This window comes from Bubalus bubalis, chromosome 2 (assembly GCF_019923935.1).
Source record: "Bubalus bubalis isolate 160015118507 breed Murrah chromosome 2, NDDB_SH_1, whole genome shotgun sequence".
NCBI lineage: Eukaryota > Metazoa > Chordata > Mammalia > Artiodactyla > Bovidae > Bubalus > Bubalus bubalis.
The window spans coordinates 45,174,071-45,186,155 of NC_059158.1; the positions used below are offsets into that span (position 1 = coordinate 45,174,071).

At 48.4% G+C, this 12,085-nt stretch overlaps 1 protein-coding gene across 1 annotated transcript in view; it reads left to right on the forward strand.

Moving 5' to 3' along the window:
• Positions 1–12,085, forward strand: part of LRRC1 (leucine rich repeat containing 1) — a 134,921-nt gene that overhangs the window by 97,754 nt on the left and 25,082 nt on the right. The window contains exons 5-8 of the mRNA XM_006042683.4: positions 5,215–5,271; positions 5,551–5,614; positions 5,999–6,073; positions 9,688–9,832. Coding sequence (XP_006042745.1) covers positions 5,215–5,271; positions 5,551–5,614; positions 5,999–6,073; positions 9,688–9,832 — 341 coding nt within the window. The remainder of the gene's footprint in view (positions 1–5,214; positions 5,272–5,550; positions 5,615–5,998; positions 6,074–9,687; positions 9,833–12,085) is intronic.

Below are 12,085 nucleotides of genomic sequence, written 5' to 3' on the forward strand. Positions count from 1 at the left end.
ATATTGGCCACCAAAATAGGAAAAAAAAAATCCCAGTGGTTTAGAAAGGAATTTTTAAAATACAGTGGAGGACAGATGTAAATTTTTTTTTTTTAAGTAACCCCTCATCCAGTCCCTGAAATAGAATCCTAAAAATACAGTTGGCCTGCGTGTTGGCTCACAGCAGGGTAAACTCTTGCGCGTGCTCTCAGGGACCGTCAGCTGCTGGCACCAAAGACTTCTGCACACTCTTCCTGCAGAAGCTTGTTAGGATTTTGTCTTTCTTTTTTTAAACCCCGTTTGGGGGACTTCCGTGGTAGTTCAGTGGTTAAGGGTTCGCCTTCCAGTGCAGAGGACACAGGTTTAGTCCCCTGGGTGGGGAGCTAAGACCTCACGTGCTGCAGGACAGAAGCCTGTGCGCTGAGCTACTGAGCCTGGGGTGCTCCAGGGCCAGACGCCAGCCCGAGAAAGCCCAAGTGGGCAGTGAGGACCTGGTGTGGCCAAATAAATGGTATTTAAAAAAAAAGAAAAGAAAAAGTTAAACCCCATTTGATGGTAAAAACAGTGGGAGTGAAGGAAAGATAGAAAATAGTGGTTTGTGTAGGAGGTCATCCTGATGATATTACACAGAAATTTAATTTGCCAGGAATTAAACTTGAAGGGTGAAATATTTGTTACTAGGGGAGTGGTTTTGGAGAAGGCAATGGCACCCCACTCCAGTACTCTTGCCTGGGAAATCCCATGGACGGAGGAGCCTGGTAGGCTGCAGTCCATGGGATCGAGAAGAGTCGGACACAACTGAGTGACCTCATGTTCACTTTTCACTTTCATGCAGTGGAGAAGGAAATGGTAACCCACTCCAGTATTCTTGCCTAGAGAATCCCAGGGACAGGAGCCTGGTAGGTTGCTGTCTATGGGGTCACACAGAGTCGGACACGCCTGACGTGACTTAGCAGCAGCAGCAGGGGAGTGGTTTAAAAAAAGTAAGGTTTGTATGGATTCCGAATTACCATGCAATTAAAAAAACAATACCTGTGTGTATTATCTGTTGATGAGAAAGTCAAAAATCTCCTTTGTATAGGATGCTGCCTTTTGTATGAAAAAAGGAAGCTAAGGCTATATATTCATACCCCTTTTTCTTTGCATAAAAGGCAACTCTGAGTAAATGCACAAATAACTAACAGAAAGGGTTATTTCCCGTGAGAAGGGTCTAGGTGGTAGGAGACTGGATAGAAGCAGGACAGAGGTGGGAGCCAACTCATTCCTGAATATTTGTTCTGCATGTTTATTCATGTATTATATTGCTGCTGCTGTTTAGTCATTCAGTCGTGTCTGACTCTTTGTGACCCCATGGACTTAGCCCGCCAGGCTCCTGTGTCCATGGAGTTCTCCAGGCAAGAATCCCGGAGTGGGGTGCCTTCCTTCAGGGGATCTTCATGACTCAGGGATTGAACCGGCGTCTCCTGCATTGACAGACAGATTCCTTACCACTGAGCCACCTGGGAAGCCCCAGTGTATTAGTATTACACATAGTCACAAATATTGTATTCCCTGTTCACAAAGTGAACCTCACAAACTCGAGGGTGAGAGCAGAAAATGGTGACTGAAAATGCAGATTCCATGGTGAGTCCTGGCTCTGCCCCTTCCCAATCGTGGGAGACCTCGTTCAGGTGCCCTCTTGTGCCTTCATTTTCTCATCCATAAAGTTTATTCTTGGCAAGAACTGGCGGCAGTCTCGGTCATACAGTTCCTGCTGATGTCATTACTAGTAGTCATCAATGGCCGGTCGTTCTCATGTTGCCTGTCGAGCGTCTAAGCTTTTGGTCACATATCACATGTTGACTGCAGCAGCTGATAAATGCATGTGGAGTTTCTCTTGGCCTGTGGCTAACAGCCTGGCCTCTGAAGCAGACAGAGTTCAAGTCCCTGGACTTAGCAGTGTGTCCTTTACTCACAAATATGCTGGAGTGGCATTGACTAGGTTGCCTACATAGGGAAGGCACCATCCTGAAGTCTTAATGGAAGATGCTGTATTCAGAAAAGCCAGGAGAGGAGGTCATTCATCCTTGCATTTTATTCTTACTGTCTCTGGTCCAAATCTGCATTCAGGCCGGCCCTGTTTATGTCAGCTCTTCCTAGAACGGCCTGGAGAACACTCTTCTGGAGGGACTGGTAGGATTGCGCGTTGTCCTGGGGCTGTCCAGGGCAGGGTACTGATGAGAACCAAACCCGTGGTTTCATTTGAGAATCAGTTAATAATCAAAATGAGAACAGCCAGGCCAGGTTACACTCTGAGGTTTGGGCTTAGATGGGAGGTGGGCATCTGTAGTCAAAGCAGTGTCCTTGCTTTTTATTCGTCATTGTCCCTCAAGTCACCAGTTATGGATGATGTATCCTTAAAAGTTGTCCCGTACCAGCCGCTCCCCATCTGCAGGCCTGTTGTTGGAGGCGGTTTTGGGCAGAGGGGATGGCTCCCGTGGTTTATAGAATTGTGGAGCAGTCTTTCTGGGGACCCCGCCTTGGGGCTCACACATTTGTGTGGCCCCCAACTATACTTCCCTGGAGTAGGAAATGTCAACCCACTCCAGTATTCTTGCCTGGAAAATTCCAGGGACAGAGGAGCCTAGCGGGCTACAGTCCATGGAGTCAGAAAGAGCTGGGCACGACTGAGTGACCGAGCATGCAGGCAGGCATGACTGCTTGGGCACAGGGCCGTCTCAAGGAAATAACACATCAGACTGGCTCTGTCAACTTGAAGGAACATGTATCCTGCCCTAACTGCTGCAGCAGGTATGACTGTCTTCATTTTAGGGGAATCGAGGTGCCTTGCCGAAGCACTTTAGCCAAGCAGATCCAGGTAGTTGTGAGGATGTAAATTATAGAGAGAGAGTTCCAAAGAATGGCAGTCCCCTGAGTGAGGGCGGAGAAGGACGTGGCAACCCGCTCCAGTATTCCTGCCTGGAGAATTCCATGGACACGGGAGCCTGGTGGGCTACAGTCCACAGGGTCGCAAAGAGTCGGACACGACCGAGTGCCTAACACATGCAGGGTGAGGGCAGGGTCTTGGCTCTCACCGGGTTTGAGCTGTGGCTTTGCCACTGTCTGATGGACCTCACACCAGCGGACCTCGCTTTGTTGATGGGGTCATCCTGGTGATACCAGCGACATGCTGGGTGGTTCCCGGTCAGGAGGTGACAGTAAGGACCCAGGGGGTGCCCCGGGTGGCGGGCCCAGCTCTGTTCTGCTTCAGGCAGGAGGTGTAGGGCCAGGAGGGGTCAGTAGCTGGGCCTGGTGACACTGGTTTGCAAGGTGCGCTTGATGGCGCCAAGGAGGGAGCGTCGGGAGCAAAGAGGAGCGTTTCCCCTCCTTCCATTAGTGGATGTCGGGAGCAAAGAGGAGCGTTTCCCCTCCTTCCATTAGTGGATGTCGGGAGCAAAGAGGAGCGTTTCCCCTCCTTTCATTAGTGGATGTCGGGAGCAAAGAGGAGCGTTTCCCCTCCTTTCATTAGTGGATGTCGGGAGCAAAGAGGAGCGATTCCCCTCCTTCCATTAGTGGATGTCTCCAGTGGGTCAAAAGAGATGTGAAAGTGATGAGCGTTAGATCCGGCAGGTCTGTCAGTGGTTTCTAAAATAGAGATGTGAAAACAGCCAAATGCTTATCATCTTTCCCATAAGACTGGTTCTGGGAACAGCTAAAACTGAAAACCAGGCCCTTGATTTTACTTTTACAGTGGCCTGTAATGTCCGGTCTCCACCTTATCTATGGGTTGCGTTTAGGGGCACATAATGGGTGGTCCCCCCTCCCTCCCACATTATTTCTTCTACGTGAGGGTTTGGCCCAGAGGCAATGGGACTGGGAAGTTGCGATTCCACCTGGCTGCATTTTAGGGGAAGAGTCTTGGTATTAAATTCATAATTACTTATTAGCAGGGTTACTGACTTTTAAAAATATGTATATTCTGAAGGGTTTTGTTTTTTCCCTCTGGTTTAATTGTGAGACTGTTAACTGTTTCTAAATTTCTAAAATTATTTTTGGAAAATTGAAGGGGATATCAATTTTGTGCATTTCAAATGTATAGTTCAAATACATTTTTCAAGCCACTGGGTTTTATGTGTGTATATGCATTGTTCCTGCAAATCAAATTTACATTTTCTAATGTTATGAAAAGCGCTTTCAGTGCCTGCAATTCTGGCTTTGATGTTGGAAGGAGAACAGAGGATTAAGGCAGATTAGGGTGTTGGTCTGACTCCCTGTGTTCTGTGGGATCACAAGTAAAAGTCCTCCAAATCTGGGCGTTACTCTGGTAACATTAGCAGAAGCTGGAGTTCTCGCTTTTCAGAGCTTAGCACACGCCTGCTGGAGTAACCAGCCGATTCTCTCCTGAATCAGCGTGTCGTGCCAGCGCTGACATACTGGGAGGTGTGTGGCGTCTGCTGATTCAGAATCGCCACCGTGACCCAGATCACCGGCGTCTGGGGAGAACCTCTGTATGCTTGCACGGTGTTTCTGCTAGATGTGGATTACAGCTGAGAGGCAGGAGAATCTGCTGAAAAGAGTGCCACTCGGGGTTTATTAAGAATAAAAGCAACATTATCACAGCCAGTGCTTACCGAATCAGGCTGGTGTCCCGGGTACCGCGTGGAGTGTGTCGTTACTTGACCTCCTGCATCTCAGGGGTCCCTTGCTCTGTGAGTGTCGGAACTTAAGTGGAGCACGTGGACTCTCTGAACTGAGATGCCCACTGCGATCAGACAGACAGACTTCTCAGTGATGTTCAAACAGACTTTTCAGTGATGTTTGCAAGAAGAGCAGCTTGAGATTAAAGGCGTTCGGGTGGTCCTGTTTTTAAGGCAGTGGTGCATTTTTGACATTCTCAAGCCTGGAAGTGCATATTCGGCCCCTGTCTTGGTCCTGGGAGTGGCCGTCTCTCAGGGACTGGAGAGCTCTTCCTGTGTATCAGCTGCACAGAGTTCATGTGCGCGAGGCCCTGCGGTGATGGTGCCACTCTCTTTACTTTAATGTTAAAATTTGCAAAGTAGAGACGGTACTATTTTTACTGGGGATGGGGTGGTCATAGATATTTTTCCTCGGGGAAGTGACTTACATGTCTTATTACTAAGAGTTGCTCCTTCTGGAGTGCATATGCTGGGGAGTGGCGATTGCTGGGGAGGGGAGGGAATAGGAAGAATCTTAGGTATTTTACTCAAACCCTTTTTTTCTTCTGTTCATTTCTAGTCTTTATAACCTGGCTTCACTGGAACTGAGAGAGAATCTACTTACTTATCTCCCTGAGTGAGTCTCTGGGGAAAAGGAGGGGGGGTTTCATTCTGAATGAATTTCCTGAAGCATTAAAAAAAAAAAAACTACAGTAGCTTGTCAAAAAGAAGTTCTGTGTCTTTTGGAAAATTTGAGAGATGCCAGCCTTAATAGACTTCCTATGCAGTATTTATGGCCATAAAATCCAGATGAATCTTATTTTGGGAAACTAGTCCAAGGAGGAATCTCATGTTGCTCAGCATTTCTAAATCCCAAGAGCTCCTTCCCTTTGTTTTTTTTTTTTTTTTTTAATAGCTCCCTTACCCAGCTACGGAGACTAGAAGAACTTGATTTAGGAAACAATGAAATATATAATTTGGTAAGTCTGTACTGAAGAGAGATTTGAATTTCACTTGTTCTTAGTTATGATCACAAAATATTTGGGGGGCATCTCTAGGGATGCTCTTAAGCCAGTGTTTCCACAGAGACAGCTTGGCAACATTAGAGCATGCGCTTCGGTTCACATGGGTTACGGATAATGATTGGGGGGTGGAGGGTCGGGGGTGGAGGTGATGGCCTGAGTGGAAGCAGCTTGGGGAAGAGTCTTGGGGATGCTTTTAGGAGAGGGGTGCTGATTTTAGAGAAGTACCCACAAACCTCTGCTGTGGTACTCCATTCCTAACTGTTGAGTGAAGGTCCTTTCCTCCTTAATGGGGGGCTACATACTGGAGCTTTGTTTCCATAACATTGCTTTTTGTTTTAGCCAGAATCAATAGGAGCTCTCTTACATCTAAAGGATCTCTGGTTGGATGGAAATCAGCTGTCAGAATTACCTCAGGTGAGTGGTAATTTCACACTGTTTCCCTCCAAAATGCAAAGAGACCACCGTCACCCTCATGCATCCCCTGCTCCTCCATGAGACTTCCTAGAAAAGGGAGCTTGAAAACTAAAACATTGGTTGCCAAAGCAGATTTGGAAAAATTCGTTGAGCATTCATCGCGCCACATTGCCACAAAAAATTGAAAGCCTCAACCCATCGTTTCTAAAGATAGTAAATATATCTTTTGGTGTGTGAAGTCTGCATTTTATTTCATCCTGGCTTGAGGCCTGGGTTGCCTGCTTGAAGCCCAGCTCATTTGGAAATTACCAGGATGGATGCCGGATTTTGATGGTAGAAGTTTCTGCCACTGTTGGTGATATGCCAAGTGTTTTGAGATGATTTGAGCACATTTTGCTGTGTAATAGTTGATGTAAAATCAGTGCAAAAAGTTTCTACTTCATATTTTCTCCCAAATGTTGCTTATGGTGTAGCTGGGCCGTCACAAGCTGTTTACGTTTCTCCTGCTGTTACCAAGCATGAGGAACCGTGTTCCAAATGAAACGGGCTCTCGTGTGGGCTTCTGTGTCAGCCTGTGGCTTCTAGCATGCAGACCCACCTTCCCATCAGTTGAGAGAGAGACTTAAACAACAACACCACACAGGCATTTCCCCCAACTTTGTTTTTCTCCAGCTGTTACCGAATTCTACTCTTCGGGGTCTCTTAGAGCCAGGGTTTAAAGTCCATATATTTCCTGATGGTTGAGGTATGTGTATTGTATAGTAATTCAGGGGCTGTCTCTGCTAGGCTCTCTGGACCAGCTATGATGGACCGTGCCCTTCGGGTGTAGAAGGTGTATCTGTGCAAGGAAGCCTGGTGCTATAAAAAAGTACTTGAGTAAAATTCTAGTTGTAGTTATGTGCTGGAATTGCCAGGACATCACCGACGACTCATGCGACTACGGAGCTAATGCGAGTCTGTTCCTGAGGTCTTGCTGCATTTGGGAAAAGGAGAGGGCAGATCAGCCGCTGATATGAGTGAGGGTTTGATTAACAGATTTCTCTAGGAAATTATGAAACGTCGTGATTAAGAGAAGTCTAGTTACTTAAACAGAGAAGGCAATGGCACCCCACTCCAGTACTCTTGCTTGGAAAATTCCATGGACGGAAGAGCCTGGTAGGCTGAAGTCCATGGGGTCGCGAAGAGTCAGACACGACTGAGCAACTTCACTTTCACTTTTCACTTTCATGCATTGGAGAAGGAAATGGCAACCCACTCCAGTGTTCTTGCCTGGAGAATCCCAGGGACAGGGGAGCCTGGTGGGCTGCCGTCTCTGGGGTCGCATAGAGTCGGACACGACTGAAGTGACTTAGCAGCAGCAGTAGCAGTTGCTTAAGAGTCAAAGGATGGGGTAGAAATGCCAGGAAGATATTAAAAAAGTATAAAATACCAGCTATAAAGTCTGGATAAACAACAAGGCCTTACTGTGGAGTACAGGGAACTATATTCAATATCCTATAATAAAACAGAATGGAAAAAGAATATGAAGAAGTATGTATGTATAACTGAGTCACTTTGCAGTATAGGAGAAGTTAACACAGCATACTTGAATAAAGTCCAAATCAGCTCTTAGACATGCAGAGGAGAGTATATGTGTGGACAGATGTATGTAAACAACTGTGTGCAGAATGTCACGTCCTAAACACAAAGAAATTAACATGCCACTGATCATGTTATTAATTTTTTTTTTATGCATCTTATTGGCCCACTTGTATAACCTTTTGTTAAGTCAGGACTAAACTCATCAGACAGTCTCAGATAATCAGTTATTTTCCTGTTTTCACTGATGACAGAAAGAAAAGGAGACAAAGACATTGTTTAAAGGAATACATTTAAAAAGTAGACTATCCTCAGGGAACCTGGCCTGAAATTAGTAGAAAGGTGGTCTGCTTTCCTCCAGGCAGGAAATGCAGGGGTGGAGTCCCAGGGTGAGTACTGGATTGGGTGGGGGATAAGCTGGGTAGTTGTTCAGGCCACATTCAGTGCTGATTTAGGAGTCTGTGCCTATGTAGACTTCCGGGGACCACTGGAGTTCGAGGTGGGGTTTCATTCTGGGCCTGGAGTGATGTTTCCTGGCGGGAAGGATGGAGGCACAGTAGTGAACAGACTTGGGCAGAGGGTGTCCAGGCCTGTCCAGGCGGGAGGGTGCTGAGTGCTAGGGGTGGGGGACAGGCTGGCAGCGGGTCGGGGCAGTGGGGGCACCGGTAAGAGGGAGCATGTGTTGGGAGAGTGGAGGGTCAGATGCCTCTGGATTGGAGCTCGGGCCCCAAGGAGGTGCCTCCCCTCCCGAGTCGGCTCTTCCCTTTCAGAGCAGTCTGGCTCTCTTGCTGCTGCTGCTGCTGCTAAGTCGCTTCAGTCGTGTCCGACTCTGTGTGACCCCATAGACAGCAGCCCACTAGGCTCCCCTGTCCCTGGGATTCTCCAGGCAAGAGCACTGGAGTGGGTTGCCATTTCCTTCTCCAATGCATGAAAGTAAAAAGTGAAATTGAAGTCACTCAGTCCAGGCTCCTCCCTCTATGGGATTTTCCAGGCAAGAGTACTGGAGTAGGGTGCCATTGCCTTCTCCATTGTCTCGGGTATTAACAGAGAAAGTGTGTGTGTATTAATAGTGTGTGTGGTATGTGTGTGCGTCTGTGTCTGTCTGTATCTGTGTGCGTGTGTGTGTGCGTGCATGTGCCCGTGTGTGTGTATTAATAGTGTGTGTGTGTCTGTGTCTGTGTGTGTTTGTGTGTATGAGTGTGCACATGTGTGTGTGCACGCTCTAGTTTCCCCAGGGAGCAGCTGAGCCCCTGTTGTGTGTGTGTCTGTGTGTCTGTGTGTGTATTTGCACGCTCCAGTTTCCCCGGGGAGCAGCTGAGCCCCTGTTGTGTGTGTTTGTGTGTCTGTGTGTGTGTGTGCACACGCTCCAGTTTCCCCAGGGAGTAGCTGAGCCCCTGTTGTGTGTGTGTGTGTCCATGTGTATCTGTGTGTGTGTGTCTGTGTCCATGTGTTTGTGTGTGTGAGTGCGCACATGTGTCTGTGTCTGCTCCAGTTTCCCCGGGGAGCAGCTGAGCCCCTGGTGTGTGTGTGTGTGTGTGTGTGTGTGTGTGTGTGTGTGTGTGCTCCAGTTTCCCCCAGGGAGCAGCTGAGCCCCTGTTGTCCCACGAGCTGCCTGTCATGAATATTGAAAGGAGTCGGCTTCTCACAGGACTTCACAGGCTGTTCTGAGTATTGAGTCCAAACGTGGAGAACTGGCATCTGGCCTCTTGTTTTCTTCTTTATCCCGAACAGTGGGACCTTCGAGCGGCTGGTTTTCCCCCGGTGCCCATGTCCTCATCTTACTGAGGGAATGACTCCTTGCCTGCCTGCAGGCGGAGGGCCTGGCCTCCCTTCCCAGCACCCATGTGTGCTTCACACAGCTTCCCGTTTTCATCGGAAGGGGGTCTGGAAACTCACCCCCTCTGTCACCTTCGACCAGCAATTATAGAAGCATCCTTAGGGCCACTCTGCAGTGGTCTTGAAAAATCAATATAAGAAATTCCTCCAAACGGTAACTGGTTCTGGCGTGACTTTCTTTTCCTGTGTGATTGGTGCAGGAAATAGGAAATCTGAAGAACCTGCTCTGCTTAGACGTCTCTGAAAACAGGTTGGAAAGGCTCCCGGAGGAAATCAGCGGCCTGACTTCACTGACGGATTTGGTCATTTCGCAGAACTTGTTAGAAATGCTCCCGGACGGCATCGGTGAGTGTGGACGCTAGCTGCCCCAGTGCTGGCTGTCAGGTGCTGGGGTGCGGTTCCTTCAGTCGTTACAGGTTGAATCTCTCTATGTGCAGGCATGTCTGTTTTCCTGGTCTGGGAGCAGGCCTGTTGAATATATGTTACTACTTTTAAGTGTTGGCCCGTCTACTTCCTCTGCAGCTTGTGTGCATGATTTTGGTGGGGATGAGCCCAAATTGTAGAATGTGTTTTGGGCATATGAACAGTTATCAAGACTTTTTGAATTGAGCATCGCAGATAGTTTATGTGGAATGACCTTTGACCTCATGGTGTGACCCCCAGGAAGGGCTGTTATTGGGGGGGAAACACATTGAGCCTTTTCTGATTCCATCGGGAATCATCTTTTCCTTGAACCATTCTGTGCCGTTTCCTTTAAAAAACAGTCCAGACGTTTCCTTTACCGAAAAGGATCTCAGCCCAGGGTGAGAAAATAAACACAGAGAAGATAAACAGACGTGGGCTGTCAGCTCTGCCATAGCCAGGCCTTCCTAGAAACTGTAGGAAGCTATATTAAACCGTGTGGCTGTCATAGGGCAGCTTCTTTGACCTTCACTTAACCTGCATTCAGAACATCAAAGGGAGTTTGGGAGAGGTTTTCAGTAGTCGGAGAAGCCGTGTGACAGGGGCCCGGCTTCCTTTCTGGCATCTGGTCCAGATGAAAGGGTTGTTGATAAGAGCAGCTTGGCAGAAGGACTGACAGACGCTGCCTTTCAGGTGAGTCTGGTTGGGGACCTGACGGGGACTGTGACTCTAGGTGGGAATGTCCGGTAGGAATCACGTATAGCATCAGAACAGCTGTGGGGACTCAGGATGTTTGGCTGCTGGGAAAAGGGAGAAGTAGGCACGAGATGGCTGACATCAGACCTTTGAAGGGCTGTCGGGTAGAAGGAGGCGTCGCCTCCTTCTGTCTTCTAGTTCAAGAGGGTGAAAGGAAAAGGTTGTGGATCTCAGTTTGATTTAAGAAAGAGCTTAACGTGCATCTCTTAGGAATCAGTTTGGGCTGCTTAGTGAAGAAATGAGCCTCCTGGCACTAGAAGTATTCAAGGAGAGTCTACAGGCCTGCTTGTGAGTGGTGTTGAGGAGTCTCTTGGGGTGAGCTCTGCCAGCTGTACGTTCCATGCCCCAAAGATGGTGCTGACGTGTCTCCTGGCCTGAGGACTGGGGGCCCCTCTGGGGACAGTGTTAGCAGGTACTGACTGTGCTGAATAAGCAGCCTCCCTGCCCTGCCCCGTGACCGCACTCAGCACAAGTTCACCCTTTCGGCATCTCCCCGTCTCCAGCTTTATCACTTCTGTGATAGAGGCTGTCCTCTGACTGCCCTGAGGACAGTGACGTCATGCTGGCCACCCTCTGTGGATACCAAGGACACCTGCTTGGGAGGCGCGCCCTCGAGGCAGGAGCAGGTGACAGCGAGACTGACGGCTCAGGGTCTCCTCCAGCCCTTGGCGGCTGCAGAGGCTGCAGTAAACTAGCTCTTCCTCTGTGGCCTGAGGGCACCTCTCATGAGTCTTTTCTGTGCTCTGAGTGAGACAGACCTGTCTTAATGTGGCCTTCCAGAGATTACCATCTGACCCCGCAGGCTCAGAGATTTCCCTAGTAGGGCTCCTCACTGACTCATCGTCACCCCCAGGTGATGGAATGGACTGCCGTGTGCTGTCTTTTGTTTTTAGCGAGGGTGATTCTCGTGTGTGTTAGCTGCTCAGTTGTGTCTGACTCTTTGTGACCCATGGACCGTAGACCATCAGGATCCCCTGATCCCGAAATTCTCCAGGCAAGAGTCCTGGAGAGGGTTGTCATTTCCTTCCCCAGGGGATCTTCCTGACCCAGGGATTGAACCGAGGTCTCCTGCATTGCAGGCAGGTTCTTTGCCATCTGAGCCAGGATGATTCTTAGGGTAACGTAAAAGTCTCTCCTCTGTATACAAGACGTTTCCTGTTCTTGAAGCTCCATCAAGAGCCAGCTCTTTGTTTTTTTTTGTGAAAATCTATGGGCTTTGACATGATTTTTTTAGGTAGCAACTTTTTAAATGATTTGCCATTAATTGCCAACTGTTTCTGACAAACAGAACACACGGTTTTACCTCAGCGTTTTGTACTCTAAATGCAAATAGCACCGTTTCCTGAAGCTGGGTGAGGAAACCAAACGAGAATGGAAATTCCAAACACCAAGCAGAGGGGAGGTGCCAAGTGCTGACCAGAAAAACAGTGATAACTAATG